A 16715-nucleotide genomic window follows, 5' to 3' on the forward strand; every position below is an offset into this window, starting at 1 on the left:
CGGTTTCCTTTTATTGGCTGAGGGAAACTGAGGCCGGCGTTCGGTAACAATTTTGGTGAGCCAGCCAGGAGGTGGATGCCAACGGACGGAGCAGTTGGCCATGCAGCGCGCCAGGGCTTACCCGTCCACACTGAGTGGGGTTTGGGGCAACCTGGATGACATCCTGCCAGAAGGGGAGACTGTTTCCCTAGGAGGATAAGGAACATTCCCAACAGCTGCTGGAGTTTTATTTCCTCCGGGGAATCTCCCATTTCCTCCCTGGCGGGAAAGTGGTCCCCCTTTCTCTGCTTTGGAGACTTTTAAGGAGAAGGAAACTGGATTAGTAGACGGAGGCTCCCTGGCATTTAGGTAAGTTCCCCTGGTGTGCATGCTGAGACCTTTGCCTTCACACATTTGGGGGGAATCTGAGCCCCTCGCAGAGGGAGTTCAGTTCCCCAGTTTGGGAGGGAGTCTATGAGTCTCCCTCAATTTGGAGTGCTCTTTGGTGTGATAGGCCTGGTTGAGTGGGAATTGGGAAACGTTTGGTGTCTTTATTTTATATTTGTTTGGTATCTGATATTTAGAGTTTCCTGTTTGTTATTTCTTTTAAAAAGCCAGGGATTTGAAATTATAGGAGGCACCGTTTCTGTTCCACCTGAAAGCCCATTGGGTAAGATATTAACTGAATGGTCGACTTACAGTTATAAACCTATGACGAAAAGGAAAATGGTGGACTATTGTAATACTGCTTGGCCTATGTACTTGTTAGAATCTGAGGAAAGATGGCCTGTCCATGGATCCTTAAACTATTATACTGTTTCACAGTTAGAACTATTCTGTCAGAGATCAGGAAAATGGGATGAAATTCCATTTGTTCAGGCATTTATGCAATTGCATATGAAAGAAAATAAGGAAGGGGGGGTGACTTTGATGATGCAAAGGAAAATTATTTGTCAGGATAGTAAAACTCAGGAAGAAAAAACTGAGGAGGAGTTCAGGGATATAACCTTAATGAATTCATGCCCCCCACCTTTTGAAGCATTTCCACAGCCTCCACCACCAATATATCCTCCTTTACCTGAGGATGCCCTCACGGCAGGGGATACCCAACCTGAACCCCCTGACCAAGGAACTGGGGCAGATGAGGTCTCCCCTTATAAGACTAGGACAGGAACACAATTTGGTCAGGGAGCCTCTGCAGTTGGAGTAGGGCAATTTCCCTTGCGTCAATACCCCATAGGGGGATTGAATAATGAAGGGCAACCAGCTGTAGGGCAACCTACAGCCCCTTTTTCAACTTCGGATCTCTTAAATTGGAAGAGCTCTAACCCGGCCTATAGGGATGACCCACAGAAAATGACTGAACTATTCACCACCATTTTTGCAACCCACCACCCTACATGGGCAGATGTCCAGACGTTGCTAAGTATTTTGCTGACAGCAGATGAACGCCAGCTGGTAATAGAAAAAGCAAAGGAGGATGCCCAGAATCTCCATAGCGAGGACCCTAACCAGACACCAGATCCACTGGCTGCTGTTCCTATGGCAGAACCAGATTGGGATCTAAATACTAATACAGGTCAAGCTAAAATTAACCATTATTGGAGATGCATCCTGGCAGGCCTGAGGAGGGGCATACCTAAACAGAAAAGTCTCCTGACTAAACAAAGTCAGGAGATTCAGCAGAAAGCAAATGAGGATCCTTCTGAATTTCTAGAGCACATTTATCAGGCATATAGGAAATATACTGATGCTGATCCAGAGGCCCCAGAGAATTTGCGCATGGTTAACACGACTTTCATCGGGCAAAGCGCCCCGGACATTCGTCGTAACCACAGCGCATAGATGGAGCAATAGGTGTGAATTCCTCTCAGCTGGTAGATATTGCATTCAAGGTATATAATGCTTGTGAAGAGCAGAGGCAAAAGCCTGTGCGCATCTTGTTTGCCACCACAGCACAACCATGCGCAGAGTTTGCTGGCGAAGAGGGGGAATGAAGGGAAGACTGGGGCTCTTAGACACACAGTGTGTCTATTGCAAGGAGGATGGCCACTGGAAAAGAGAATGTCCAAAATTAAGAGGAACTTGGAAAAGCAGAAAGGGAACCTTAAACAGACAAATGGTCGCGTATGCCCCTGATTCAGGAGACGATTAGAGGGGCCCGGGACTCCATGTGGAAGCTGCAGCTTCTATTCCTTTTTCCCCACAAGTGCCCCCGGTAAAACTGACAGTGGGGAACAGATTAATTGATTTGCTGGTGGACACTGGAGCTACATACTCAGTTCTTAATTCCAAATGGGTTCCACTTAGTGACAAAATCATAGTGGTGGTTGGAGTTACTGGCCAAGTACAGCAACAGCCTTTCTTACAACCATTGGAGTGTCACATGGGAGAAAAGCCCATGAAACATAGATTTCTCTACATGCCTGACTGCCCAATCCCACTCTTGGGACGAGACCTGTTATGTAAATTAAATGCTCAAATTTCCTTCTCACCAAAAGAACAACAGCTTCATCTACAAGTACCTTCAGAGAATGCTTTGCAACTTCCAACCTTGCTGATTGGTGAAGAAATAGATGCAGAATCTATCCCGTCAGAAGTCTGCGAAAAAGTGAGTAGCTCCGTATGGGCGGATGGGATTCCAGGACGAGCAATAAATGTAACTCCCATAAAAATTAGACTGAAGGAGAAAGCTTCCTACCTCATAAAAAACAGTATCCTTTGAAAAGGGAAGCATTAAAAGGAATCCAACCAATATTGACTCGATTCCTAGACCACGGGCTCATTCACCCTTGTAGGTCACCATACAACACCCCCATTCTGCCAATAAAGCAACCTCACTCTGAGGAGCATCGGTTTGTACAAGATCTGAGGGCAGTAAATGGAGTGGTCCAAGATCTTCATCCCTCTGTGCCCAACCCTTACACTTTACTAACAGCACTCCCTAACAACTACGAATGGTTTTCAGTGCTGGACCTGAAAGATGCCTTCTTTTGTATTCCTTTGGAAAAAGAGTCTCAATTAATGTTTGCTTTTGAGTGGCAAGATCCTGATCTCGAATAATCTCCCAGTATTGTTGGACTGTGCTTTCCCAAGGATTCAAGAATTCCCCCACAATTTTAGTGAATTATGGGGAGACATGCTACTCGTGTCGACTGACAAAGGTCCGGGCATGGGGCAGATTCCTGAAAAGTCAGGAATCTTGTTAGCTGACTCCTGCTAGATTCTCCTCATTTCTTTATGACTAGTTTCTACCATTGCTAAAATATGTATTTAAAAGTAAAACTGCAAATACCGATCAATTACTGAATAAACAATTTGATGACAAATGGCAATGCATGATACAAATATTACATTTTTTTATAAAATTAGTGTTATAGAGCAGCCTGGATACAAAACGGGGTGCCTGACTGTGGGTCCTCACCCACATGCTTAAAAGGACTTATCAATACTCTACTGCAGGCAGACGCTAAAGGTTAATAAAAGGTTTATTTACAAGGGAAGGGCAAATGAGGAAATGTACAACTCAGGGAGAAAAGTGGGAGACAAAGTTTTAAATGTGTCCTACCTGATCCGCCGATCTGGAATCCCAAATGGCACTCTGAGAGCTGGCTGCAAGCCAGGAGCCGTGAAGCCAGGAGGCGAGGAGAGAGCCACCCCAAAGGCCCACGTGTTTGGTTTTTTTACCACACCTGGCTGCTTAACTGCACTCTCAGGTCCCAGCCACCCTCCCTTTGGTGGTGACAGGATTTGTCTTTCCCAATGTCCTGATGGCTTTGGTCTGGAGTGGGGGTGGAGTCCACAAAGCCTGTATGTGATTATCTCAGGACATCCTTTCTCCCTAACAATTCCCCCCTTTCACTTTTTGCCACCATTTCCATGGTGATGAATATCAGATATATGGATGCTGGGATTTTGTCTCAGATGAAAATTTTCCAGGGTTCCAGTGTGAAGGAAAACCAGTCCCTCCAGGCATTGTTCATTGTGGAAAGCAAAAGTCCTCCCTTCCTGGAAAAACAGTTCATCAGTCCAAGCTGGAAAAAAAAAAAAAAAAAAATCTGGAGGCATTAGCCAGAACAAGACAGCAAATATGTCAAAATCACAGAAAAAAAAAAAATTCTTAAAATGGTTTAACTTATGTAAAAACAAATTCTCGCAACCTTGATCCCAAATTTTTGAACAGCATAGTCAAAGTTTGCAAACTAAAGGTACTTTTAAACCATATTACCTGTTTTTGCATAAAATCACAGGGCAGAATAACTGAACAGCAATTTTAGCTAGCTTTGCTGGAATACTCCATATAGGATCAGAGCGAACCATTGGCATCCGGTCCATGTAGGCTTCAGGAACAAAGTTGGTCTTATCAGACTCCACCTGGGTTTTCCTCTTCTCAAGGGTACCAGGGACTTTTCATTGGCTGGGCTGTCCAGTCTTGCCAATGGAGGCAGCTTCCTCACCTTCTTTGGAGGTCTCTGGAACCCTACAAACAAAGCAAACAGGTTCTCCTCTTCTTGGTTCAGCTCCATTTCAACTTTCTGGAAGAACTCCACTCAAAACCACACAATGAAACTTATGTCCAATTTTTTTAGTTTAAGCAAACAAAATCCCTATGGAAGTTATGCAAAAACAGACTCTGAGGTAAGTAGTAAAAGATTACTACCACTATTTTTATGCTGTGTTGGTATCAAGGGGAGAGAAAATGCAAACACAAGTTAGCTTTGCTGGAAAAAAAATTGCAACCTTGCTGCAGATCCTGGTCACCAAAACAAGAAAACTTTGTGGATTCAAAACAAAATGCAAAAAAAACTTACCAGTATTATGTCAAAGAAAACTTAGTCAATATCAGGTGTATTTCCAACTCTATTCAGTCCGTTGTAGGAAAGTTTTACTCTCAACACTTCCATCAATAGGAATCTGTTGAGACCTTTTCTCCCTATTTTCCAGAAACAATTTCTGTAGATATTAAACAATTGAAGTATACAATAGTACAAGGTGACAATCATCATTGACAATTTACATTCATATCAGGTCAAGGTGTTACCCGTTTTCCCAAGTGACAATGCTTCCCTTCTAGTTTTACTCCACTAGGTAAGCCAAATAGAACAAATTCATCTAATGCCTTTCCCAGGAGGAAAGGGAGAAACTTTGTGGAGTGTCTCAGGAGTTCTACTGAGGTTCCACAAAATTTCCTTGCATCAGCCAAATGACAGGCTACCAAATTTGTACTTGAATTTATATTTCTGGGAAGCTTTGCCATAAATATCAGAAAAATAACAGAAACAACAATGTTCAATCTCTATGAAGGCACCGGCTTAGTTCAGTAGTACAATGTTGACAATGAAACCATAACCTTTGTGTTTCCTCATAACTGGAGACTCTTTTTTTTTTCCCACCGTCTATGGGCTCCATGTATACCAATTTGTCAACCACTGGAGGCCAAGACAAGGACACAAGGAAAAGACATAGAGACAAAACATATAGACACAAAGAGCTCTTTAGTTACCATTTATCATGCGTGGGATATCCCATACAACTGCACTTTCACTCATAGGCCAAAGTAACAAAAACAAGCAGAGAAAAGAAAAAAAAAGTCTCAAAGTTAAAAACAAAAAGTTGAAAGGAAATACTAAAATCAAGATTGAACACCTTTCTGTGTAAAAAAAAATACTGGCAGCATATGCATGATCCTAGATGTTATTTCACGTCTCCTAAACTTTGAAAGGAAGAAGAGTGTTTAGAGAATGTTAGTTTTCTTCTCAGGGTTTTTTTAGAAAACAATGAGTCCTTGGGTATCCTGCAACAATAACTGGAAAAGAAGTCAGTAACATTCAAGTTTTTGTCTGTTTCTTAAACAAATATCTCAAGTCCTCAATGGGTTCACAAGACCAATGGGACTTCGTCTCTGGGTCAGTTCCTCCTGGGGCTTTCTTAACTCTGGAATGATGTACCCAGGGTTTTATGCCTGCAAGTTTCAGAGAAGTATGTGTGCTCAGTAAAACATCATAGGGACCAGTCCATTTTTCTGACAGCTGGTTTTGAGCACCCCGCTCTGCCAAGTCTTCAGTAAGACCTGATCTCCAGGTCTGAAGGGATGCAATGGTTGATCAAGAGGCATAGAGATCCTCGAGGTTGCAAAGTTATGAATTACTGCCAGAACCTCCTGGATGTGTTTCACATATTGTGTGATCCGGCAATCTTGTGCTATTTCCAGACTGACTTTCAGAACTGAGGCCTGGAAGGGTCTTCCAAACACAATCTCAAAGTGGCTTAATTGTAGCCCACTTCTAGGTGCCACTCTTATGCGGAGGAGGGCAAGGGATAGTACCTGGTCCCAACGAAGTTGTGTTTCTTGGCACAGTTTTGCCAAGGTTGTCTTCAAGGTGTGGTTCATCTTTTCTGTTTGCCCAGAAGACTGCGGTCTCCATGCAGCATGCAATTTCCAGTTTATCTGTTACGCACTGCTTACTGCATGAGTAACGTCAGAGACGAATGCCGGCCCATTATCACTTTGGATGGAGTCGGGCAACCCAAAGTGAGGAATTATCTCCTTCAACAGCTGTTTTGTAACCTCGGAAGCTTTTTCCGTCTTTGTGGGAAATGCTTCCACCCATCCCGAGAACGTGTCCACAAAAACCAAGAGGTGTTTGAAATTGCCTGTTGTTCTAGGCATTTGCGTAAAGTCCACCTGCCAGTCCTCAAAAGGACACTTGCCCCGATATTGAACCCCAATGGCTTTAGGGTGGGAGTCAGTCTTGGGGTTATTCCTGGCACATAATTCACAACCTCGGGTGATCCATTGTGCTATTTTGTGTAAATATGGGCCCTTCAAATATGGGTGCACTGTTTCTAATAAGGCATCTCTCCCATAGTGAGATCCTTTGTGAAGATGTTTTAGCACTGGATATACGAGGGCCTCCGGGAGGAGTATCATCCCGTGGGAGTTTACTCTCCAAGTGGAGCTGGGGTCAAACTCAGTAAATCCCCATGCACGAGCTCTCTCCTCATCCTGCTTGGTGTATTCAGGAGCATACTGAGTCAGGTCCACAAGAGGGATGAGTGCACCCTGGAGAGCAGAACGGGCAGCGGCCTTAGCCACCCTATCAGCTGCCCTGTTGCCCTTTGCCTGTCACACCCACCCTTTTGGTGGCCAGGACAATGCATCACAGCAACAGCTGATGGTAAAGCTACTGCCTTTAACAGGGCCAGGATTTCTAATGGGTGTTTGACATCCTTGTTACTGGCAGTAAGGAGTCCCCGCTCCTTCCAAATGGCCCCATGCATGTGGAGAATCATAAATGAGTACTTGGAGTCAGTAAATATATTGACTCTTTTACCTTTCGAGAGTTCCAATGCACGGCTCAGGGCTATTAATTCAGCTTTTTGCGCTGATGTACCTGCCGGAAGAGCCTTGGCCTCCACGGTGTTCTGGAGCGTCACCACTGCATATCCCGCACATCGACAGCCTTGGTCCATGAAGCTGCTGCCATCTGTAAATAGCTCCCACTCTGGATCTGGCAGAGGGTGGTCAGTCAGATCTGGTCGGCTGGCATACACTGTGTCTATGGTTTCTAAACAGTTATGGATTAAAGTGTCATCCTCAGGTCCATCTGCATTGCTTGGAAGCAGTGTGGTGGGATTCAGGGAACTAGAAACCTGCAGCTTCACATTAGGATTGTCCAACAGAGCTGCTTGATATTTTCCCATTCGCCCGGCAGTCAACCAAAGTCCACCAGCAATGTCAAGACCTGATGTGGCACACACACAGTGATGGGCTGACCTAATGTAAAATTCTCCGCCTCATGTAAGAGATCACAAGTGGCAGCCACAGCATGCAAACATGGAGGCCATCCCTTACTGGTGTGGTCCAAGTGTTTGGACAGATATGCAACGGGCTGCATTTCTGGCCCCAACAATTGGATTAGCACTCCTAGACCAACCCCCTGTCTCTCATGTACATAAAGTCTGAATGGCTTCCTAAGATCAGGAAGCCCTAATGCTGGTGCTGAGATCAACTTTACTTTTATTTCATCAAAGGCCTTTTGACATTCTGGGGTCCAAGACAAAAGTTCAGAGTCCAGGCCTTTGAGAGCATCATATAAGGGTTTTGCTATTAATCCAAAGTTAGGAATCCAAATCCTGCAAAACCCAGCCATACCCAAAAATTCACGCAACTGTCGCCGGTTGCTGGGGACTTTAAGGGTTGAAATTACCTGTTTCCTTTCCATCATCAAGCTCCGTCTGCCTTTCTTAATTTCAAATCCCAAATAAGTCACCGTTTGTTTACAGATCTGTGCCTTTTGAGGTGACACCTTATAGCCACATTCTGCTATGTGGTTCAGTACCACTATGGTATTTTCCAGACTAAATTTGTAGTCTGGACTTGCAATCAATAAATCATCTATGTATTGCAACAAGACACCCTTGTTTAATTGAACCTTCCTGAGATCCCTCGCCAGTATTTCCCCAAAAATAGTTGGGGAGTTCTTAAACCCCTGTGGAAGCACAGTCCAGCAATACTGGACTTAGGGTCTTGCCACTCAAAGGCAAAAAGCAGTTGATCCTGGACATCTATTGGGATACAGAAAAAGGCATCCTTCAGGTCTAATACCGAAAACCACCTGAAGTCACCAGGTATGGCAGTTAATAAAGTGTAGGGATTAGGCACAGTGGGATGTAAATCCCGAACAATGTCATTAATGGCCCTTAAATCTTGGACAAAACAGTACTCACCTGTATGGGGTTTCTTCACTGGCAGAATTGGAGTGTTGTACGGTGAGCGGCAGGGCCGAATGAGTCCAGATTGAAGGAACCTTTTCAATACTGGCTCAATTCCCCTCAAGCCCTCCTCCTTTAAGGGGTATTGCTTCCTCCTCGGGGTTCTGCTCCCCTCTATCACTTCTATCTTTACAGGCTCCGCATTTTTCGCACGTCCTGGGGTTCCATCAGCCCATACCCATTTACTTACTCTTTCAACAATTTCTGGAGGTAAAATTTCACCTTTTGGTGGAATATCTTGAGTAAGTAACATCTGGAACCGCAGATCATGCTCTGGAGGTACCTGTAGGTGAAGCCTCTGATGTTTTGGTGAGAATATAATTCATGCGTTGAGCTTACTTAAAAGGTCATGACCAAGAAGAGGGACTGGACACTCTTCCATGTATAGGAAGATGTGCTGGAGCTGTGTGGTGCCCAGCCGGCACTCCAAAGGTTGTAAGAAGGCTTTCTGTCGTGGCCTTCCCGTAATCCCAGTGACTGCTACAGTCTCTTTGCTCATTTTAGTTAATTTTGAATTTAAAACTGAGTATGTCACTCCAGTGTCCACCAAGAAATCAATCAGACGATCCCCCACAGGCGAGTGTTACCCGGGGCTCTTGAGGGGGTTATTCTAATGGGCTTCTCTAGATCTAGTGGAGCCCCTGGGCACCCCTATTCTGCATCTGAACTTTCTCCATGAACTATCATTTGTTTCCTTTCCTCTGACCTTGGCTCTAGATTCCTTCTACTCTGTCTATATTCCCTCCTATCTTCACCTGAGGCTCTACCCTGTGCTGTCATTTGTCTCCTTTCCTCTGTACTGGGCTCTCGATTCCTTCTCTGTCTGTATTCCCTATTGTCATCTGAGCCTCTACTCTGTGCTAACATTTGTCTTCTTTCCTCTCTCCTTGGTTCCTGGTTCTGTGTACTCCTTCTATGTTCCCTCCTGTAACCCCTATGTGAATCATCATATCTTGGGGATCTCAGTCTTCTATCCTGCCTTCTATAATTGTTGCATCTGCCGCTTCCCTGTAACCTGGGACAACTGTACTTCCAATGTCCCTCTTCCCTACAGAAAGCACACTGATTTCTTCCTAGGGGTTCACGTCTCTGTCCATTACTGTTTCCCTGAAACCCTGTTCTGTGTTCTCTTTGTAAGAAAACAGTTGCAGGTTTCAGTTTCCTGTCCTCTCTATTATTATAAACCCTAAATGCCAAGTCCGCTACCTGGGACGGACTCATCTCTGTGACGCCGTCCACCTTAGCTAACTTTTTCTTTATGTCTGGGGCACTATGGGTAATGAACTCCATAATGATCAGACGAGCATTTTCTGGGGCATCTCAGTTTATATCTGTGTGGTTAGTGTACCTTTGAATAATCCTCTCAAGGAACTCTGACGGATCCTCATTAGCTCCTTGTTAGAGTTGTAATATTTTGTTAAAGTTTTTTTGTTTGGGGATTCCCTGCTGCAGTCCTACCAATAAACATTTTTTATACAGATCCAACATCGCCGTTTCTCCATTGTTGGGGTCCCATCCAGGATCTTCCTCTGGGACAACAACCTCCGGCTCTGGGGACTGCCTATCCTGTTGGTGGAGACGGTCAGCCTCCTCCCTGGCTTTCCTGAATACCATCCTCTGCTCATCCAGCGTTAATAAAGTATGCAGCATGGACTGTATATCTGCCCAGTTAGGGCGGTGGGAGACGAAGATAGAGGCAAACAAGTTTGCCATCCTCTGAGGAGCCTGCCGGTACGAGGGAACAGAGCTCCTCCAATTTAGGAGGTCCGCAGTACTGAAAGGATGGTGCGACCAAATGTACCTAGCAGGTCACCCACGTTCATTCAAGGATGGGGCGGGGGCTGAGGTGGGCAGAGTTGGGGGTCCTGGAGGGCGGCGTCCTGGGGCTGAGATGCTCCGTGGGGAGTCAGAGAAGTGGGGCTCAGAGGAGAGGAGACTCTGGAGCCTGCCCTGGTGTGAGGTTTCCAGCTTTTCCCTGGGACCCTCTCTCCAGTCCCTTCATAGCAAAATCTGGGAAAACTGGAAAGTAGAGCACTTTTTCCTTCTACAACCCATAGCTTTGTTAACAGTATTTTAAAAGATAATGGCAAATTTATAGAGAAGTTGCAAAGGTAGTAGAGTTGCTATATAACCCACATCATTTCCAAACTTAACATCTCACATGACTACTAAGTGATTTGTGAAAGCTAAGGAAACGATACTGATGAAGTTTCAATAAACCCCACACTTTATTCCGGTTCCTTTAATGTTTCCTATTGTTGTTTTTATGCTCTGACATCCCATCCAGGACACCACATGAAGTCCCTGCCTGGTTTCCTTAAGTGCCTCTGGCTCACAGGTCTTCAGACTTTCCTGCTTTTGGTGACACTGGCGTCTGTGAGGAGAGCTGCTCAGGAGTAATGGCCTCAGTTTGAGGTCTTTTGCCCAGGGCAATGGGTTTGGGAAAAGAAGACCACAGAGGCAAAGTGCTGTTCTCCATCAATTCAGCAAATGTACAAATATGCGCGATTTTTTTCCCATTTATTTAGTAGTTACTGTTGTCTTTGGAAGGACGTTACTATGGACAGCTCACACTTAGTGGGTGTTTTGCTGTAAACATTTACTTCCATACAGGGTTTTTTTTTTCTCTCTTGAACATAAGTTTCCAAATAAGTTGGGTAAATAGCTGGACTGTATGGCCAGTCAGTGATTGTCTTTGAAAGAAACTTTCAAAAATCTTCCCTGGTAACTGGTTTTGGATAGGTCACCTGGCTCACTGCAGGGCTAGGGTGTGTGTATTTGTGTTTATGTATATTCTTGATGTAAAATTTTCTTTTGTGTGCATGTTGTCTAGGGAAGGACATCTTGTAAAATATTTCACAGATTATGTCCAAATCATGTTAAGACCATAGTAGCACATCTGTCACATGATGAACCTGCACATCATCATCTCTCACGGCCCTTGGCTTTTCTTATGGTGGACCATATTGTGTCCTACAGAGTAGATTCACTGCCCTCAATGTCTTCTGTTTTCCTAGGAAACAGAAGCAAATATAGACCAGTGGAACCACATCAAACTAACAAGTTCCTACACAGTGAAGGAAACTCATTAAATATAAACATCATATTGAGTGGAAGAAAATATTTGCACATCATACATCCAAATTACATAAATAACATACATAACTCAACAACCAGAATATAATTAACCCAATCAAAATGTGGGGAGAGGTGCTAAGCACAAACTTCTCCAAAGAAGATGCATATGATCACAGACACATGGAAAATGCACATCACAAATCAGGGGATGCAAATCAGAACCACAATAAGACACCACCTCACACCTGTGAGATGGCTCATATTAAAAAGACAAGAAATAACAAGTGTTAGCAAGATGTGGGGAGAAGAAACCCTCATACATTGGTGGGAATTGGTCCAGCCCTACCAGCCCTAAGGAGAAAAGCTTGGGAGTTCCTTAAAATATTAAAAAATACATCTGCCAGATGACCCAGCTTTCCACTCCTTGGTATTTATCCAAAGAATGTAAAAACTAATTTGAAGGGCTATATGAGCTCTGTGTTCATTGCAACAATATTTACAATAGCTAAATTATGGAAACAACCAATGTGCTTAACAATAGAGGAGTGTGCAACAGGGTGCTCCCAGGAGAAGGGGAGGGTCCATGTTCCTTCCCCACCCAAGCAAGGGAGGAGCTGAACAGGGAGGAGAAGAAGCTGGAAGAATATGTGGTATAATATACTTGATGGATTACTACTCAGTTGGAAAAAAAAGATGAAATCTTGAATTTACAACAATGTGGATGGAACTGGGGGGAAAAATCATACTAAGTGAAATCAGAAGGAGAACAACAAATATCAGATAATTTCACCGATATGTATAATATAAAGAAACAATGCAAAGGAGGAGATAAACCAAACCAAGCCCTTGGATTCTGGCTGCAGAACTGAGGCTACCAGAGGGGGTGAGAGTGGGTAGTAAAAGGAGTAAGAGTTCACAACTCTAAGACTCTGGTCATAGAAGCAGGGAACATGTGATCACCTGTCTCCTACATATGATTACCTGTCTCCTCAGGGCATGCAGAAGATAACTCTTAAGCCAGTCCTTAATGAAAAACTGAGGGAAGTTACTTAAAAGCCAAAAAAATCCTGCATTATTTCAGGCTAGGTTTGCTGAAGCTATGAAAAAGGTATATTCATCTGGATCCAGAGACTGTAGGGAGACAAGCCATTCTAGCAATTCATTTCATTAGCCAGTCTTGCCCTGACATCAGCTGCAAGATCCAGAGACCGGATCAAGTGCCTCAGAGCCTTTTCTCCATATATTTGGACACGACCTTCAAGGCCTACAATGACACAGAGGACATCATAGCCAAATTCCACACTAGCAGTCTGTTGGCTCTTCCAGCCACTGCTGCAAAAGATAGGAATAGTACAGAAGCCCCAGGACTCAAAAGTAATGAGATTTGACAAATGGACATTACTCATTATGATCCTTTTGGGTCTCAAATACATTCATGTCTCTATAGACACCTATTCTGGATTAATTTATGCTTTAACAAAATCAAGGGAAACTGTTAAACATGTTAGGAAGTATCTTCTGCCCTTGTAGTCATGGGAAACCGATAATGAACTGGCTTATATTTCCAAAGCCTTTAATTCTTTCCTACTTTCTTGGATTGTTAAACTTGTGACTGGTGTCCCCTATAGCCCTACGAGACAAGCTATAGTTGAAAGAGCCAATGGACTCCTTAAAACACAACTTTTAAAACAAAAAGGGGGGAATCTAGAGAAGCAATTTGCTCCCAGAGGAATAATTTCATAAAGCTACGCTTGAAGGATGGTCTGAGCTACAAGTTGGACACACAGACTGGTTAATGTTTTTTTTCCATTGCTATGGAAAGTCAATTAACCCTTTGCAGATAAAGTTGCAAGAAATCCTTGGCCCAGTGACATATGCCAGCAGACAATCATCCTCAGGTTAAAGTAAGAACCGCAAACTGATTATAAGGGATGTTGAACATTTTTTCATATGCCTGTTGGCCATTTGTATTTCCTCTTTGGAGAAATGTCTTTTAAATTCTTCTGCCTATTTCTTGACTGCATTGTTTATTTTATTTTGTTTTTGTTGAGTCATGTGAGTTCTTTGTATATCTTTGTGATCAGTCCCTTATCAGTTGTATGGAGCGCCAATATTTTTTCCCAGTTAGTGGAGTGTCGCTCTGTTTTGGTTAATGTCTCCTTTGCTGTACAGAAGCTTTTCAGTTTGATTTAATCCAAGTGTTCATCTTTTCCTTCATTTTCTTTGCTTTGGGTGATGAGTCTTTAAAGATGTTACTGAGGGGCCTCCCCGGTGGCGCAGCGGTTGAGTGCTGGGTTGCGAAGCTGCCCGCAGCTTCTGCAGCACCTGTTCGATCCCCGGCCACCAGGTGAGGGTCCCACAAGGTGCACAGACCTGTCCTGCAGCACCCGCTGCTCCCCTCAGCAGTGTACTTCGTCAATCTGCCTGTTCTGTTCCCCGCTCTGGGTCTGGTGAATTCTCTCACCCTCCCGCGCTTCTGACTGTACCCAGTGCTTGTATAAATAAATAAATAAATCTTTTAAAAAATAATGAAATAAAGATGTTACTGAGATGTATGTCTTGGAGTGTTTAACCTATATTTTCTTCTATATATTTTGTGGTCTCAGGTCTTATGTCCAGATCTTTTATCCATTTTGAGTTGATTTTTATGCATGGTGAGAGGTAGTTGTCTAGTTTCATTTTTTTGCATGTGGTTGTCCAGTTTTCCCAGCACCATTTATTGAACAAACTGTCCATGTTCAAATGCAAATCAAAACCACACAGAGATACCACCTTACACCAGTAAGAATGACACATATCAAAAAAACTAACAACAACAAATGTTGGTGAGGATGTGGTGAAAAAGGAACTCTCCCACACTGCTGGTGGGAGTGCAAACTGGTCCAACCACTATGAAAAGCTGTGTGGAAGTTCCTCAGTCTACTAAAAATGGAGCTACCATATGACCCAGCAATTCCACTCCTAGGATCTATCCAAAGGACACAAAAACATTGATTCAAAAGAACACCTGTACCCCTATGTTTATTGCAGCACTAAAGAAAGAAACTACCAAAAAAAAAAAAAAAAAAAAAAAGAACTGCAAACTGGGGCTGTCACCCCGACCCTGGCTGCTGGTCAAGTGCAGCCGACACCTGTGAAGACGCTCTTGCCCCCATCCAGCTGCAAGTAACCCTGGGTTTGGGTGCAGGGCAAAAAAGTTTTTCTACCTATTACTCCTATACTTATCTCATCAGCCTAGTTTCCATATCTAACTTTACAATCAAGGGAAAATTTCTTTTTCTGTAGGATTGCTGATTGTTGTTTAAAGGAACTACAAATATTTCATCAGAGGCAGGGCCGGGAGATGGTTTTAGCTTTTGGTTCCCAGAACGGTTAATATGTGACATATCAGTAGTGGTAACATTGGCTATTTCCAAGTTCATTATTTGTGCCGCCATGGTTATTAGCTCAAGCAGTCACAAAATTGTTGCTGACTTATTCTTGAATGCATACTCTAACAGCTACCATACCAATGTCACTGAAAGGGAACTGTTAAGGAAAATGTTAAGGAAAAGGGAACTGTTCAGGAAACGGGAACTGTTAAGGAAAAGGAAATCTTTCCCTGCTAAGGAGCCATAGACATGGAAATGTAAGTAAAAGACAAGTTTGCTTCCTTAATAAGCATGTCTAAACAAGGCCTGACAGCCTGCTAGGCTGGTGTTTCTCCCAGGCCATTTTCAAAGATCTGCATCCTTCCCCTTTTCCTGTGTCAAGAAGTTGTATGCTAACTAACCAATGTTATCAGTGAAGCATGCAGTGCCATTTGCCATCAAATTGGTTATTCAGTAATTGATCAAACAGCATTTGCAGTTTTACTATTAAATGCATATTTTGACAATTGCCATATATGGTAGAAACTAGCCATAAACAAATGAGAAGAATCTAGCAGGAGTCAGCTACCAAGAGTCCTGACTTTTCAGGAATCTTCCCCATGCCAGGACCTTTGTCAGACAACATGAGTAGCATGACTTCTGTCACTTCCAGTTGTATAGTTTTAACTTAGTATCAAAATGGAACATGCACAATTTTCTGAAAATACTACTACTACATATTTTTGTGAGGCTGTATGTATATTTTTATAGACTTCAACCAAAACAACAGATTAAATGCAAAGAAAATATGAAAATTCATCTGTCTTCTAATGAGACAGACAAGAAAGACCCTTGCAAAAATATAAAATGTAAAAATCCATTCTTCTTATTGCCCTGATTATTTTCAGAAATAGTTATTTTTCTTCAAAACACTTTCTGTTAACATGCATTGGCTTATTATTATTCTAAACGAAATAGTTACATTAAAAATGGTTTTATTCCCAGAGCGATAAATATTGATTGGTAAAACCTCATAGAGTTATACCCGAGTTCGTGGCTCATTTGTAAGACTGTACATAGAGCAGAAAAGGAAAATATTTGAGAATCACCGATTCAGTCCCTGGGCCCTGAATCAGGGAGACAGTGTGACAGAGGTCGTGGTGCGGGAGGGGAGGGGTCAGGGCATGGTCACAGTCCCAGCATGGTGTCTGGGCAGGAAGTTTACTTTGAGGGTTCTCTATTTCCCCTCAGGTTTACTTCCCCTTCTCACAACCTGTGTGGGGCCCTCCTTCCTGGATACTGGTGACTCACCCCAGTTCTCACTCCCCATTGCCTGGAGGTCTCCAGAGCAGCCAATCAGCATCCCCGCGGCTCCAGTTGCAAAGTCTCCACCGATGTACCTGGACTCGGATTCTCCCCAAACCCAACAGATGCCAGTCTTGACGCCCCCAACCCTCCTGCTGCTGCTCTCTGGGGCCTTGGCGCTGACTGAGACCTGGGCTGGTGAGTGCGGGGTCTGAAGGGAAAAGGCCG

At 43.6% G+C, this 16715-nt stretch overlaps 2 protein-coding genes across 2 annotated transcripts in view; both read left to right on the plus strand.

The window, feature by feature from the left end:
• The window catches only part of LOC311188227 (patr class I histocompatibility antigen, A-2 alpha chain-like), a gene marked incomplete at both ends in the record, with an annotated part of 424961 nt that overhangs the window by 115983 nt on the left and 292263 nt on the right, over positions 1-16715 (plus strand). The window lies entirely within an intron of this gene.
• Positions 16613-16715, plus strand: part of LOC311167850 (HLA class I histocompatibility antigen, alpha chain G-like) — a gene marked incomplete at its 5' end in the record, with an annotated part of 50221 nt that continues 50118 nt past the window's right edge. The window contains one exon of the mRNA XM_084228989.1: positions 16613-16685. Coding sequence (XP_084085115.1) covers positions 16613-16685 — 73 coding nt within the window. The remainder of the gene's footprint in view (positions 16686-16715) is intronic.

The sequence above is a fragment of the Talpa europaea genome (assembly GCF_964194135.1).
Source record: "Talpa europaea genome assembly, chromosome: 2".
In the NCBI taxonomy this organism is placed as follows: Eukaryota; Metazoa; Chordata; class Mammalia; order Eulipotyphla; family Talpidae; genus Talpa; species Talpa europaea.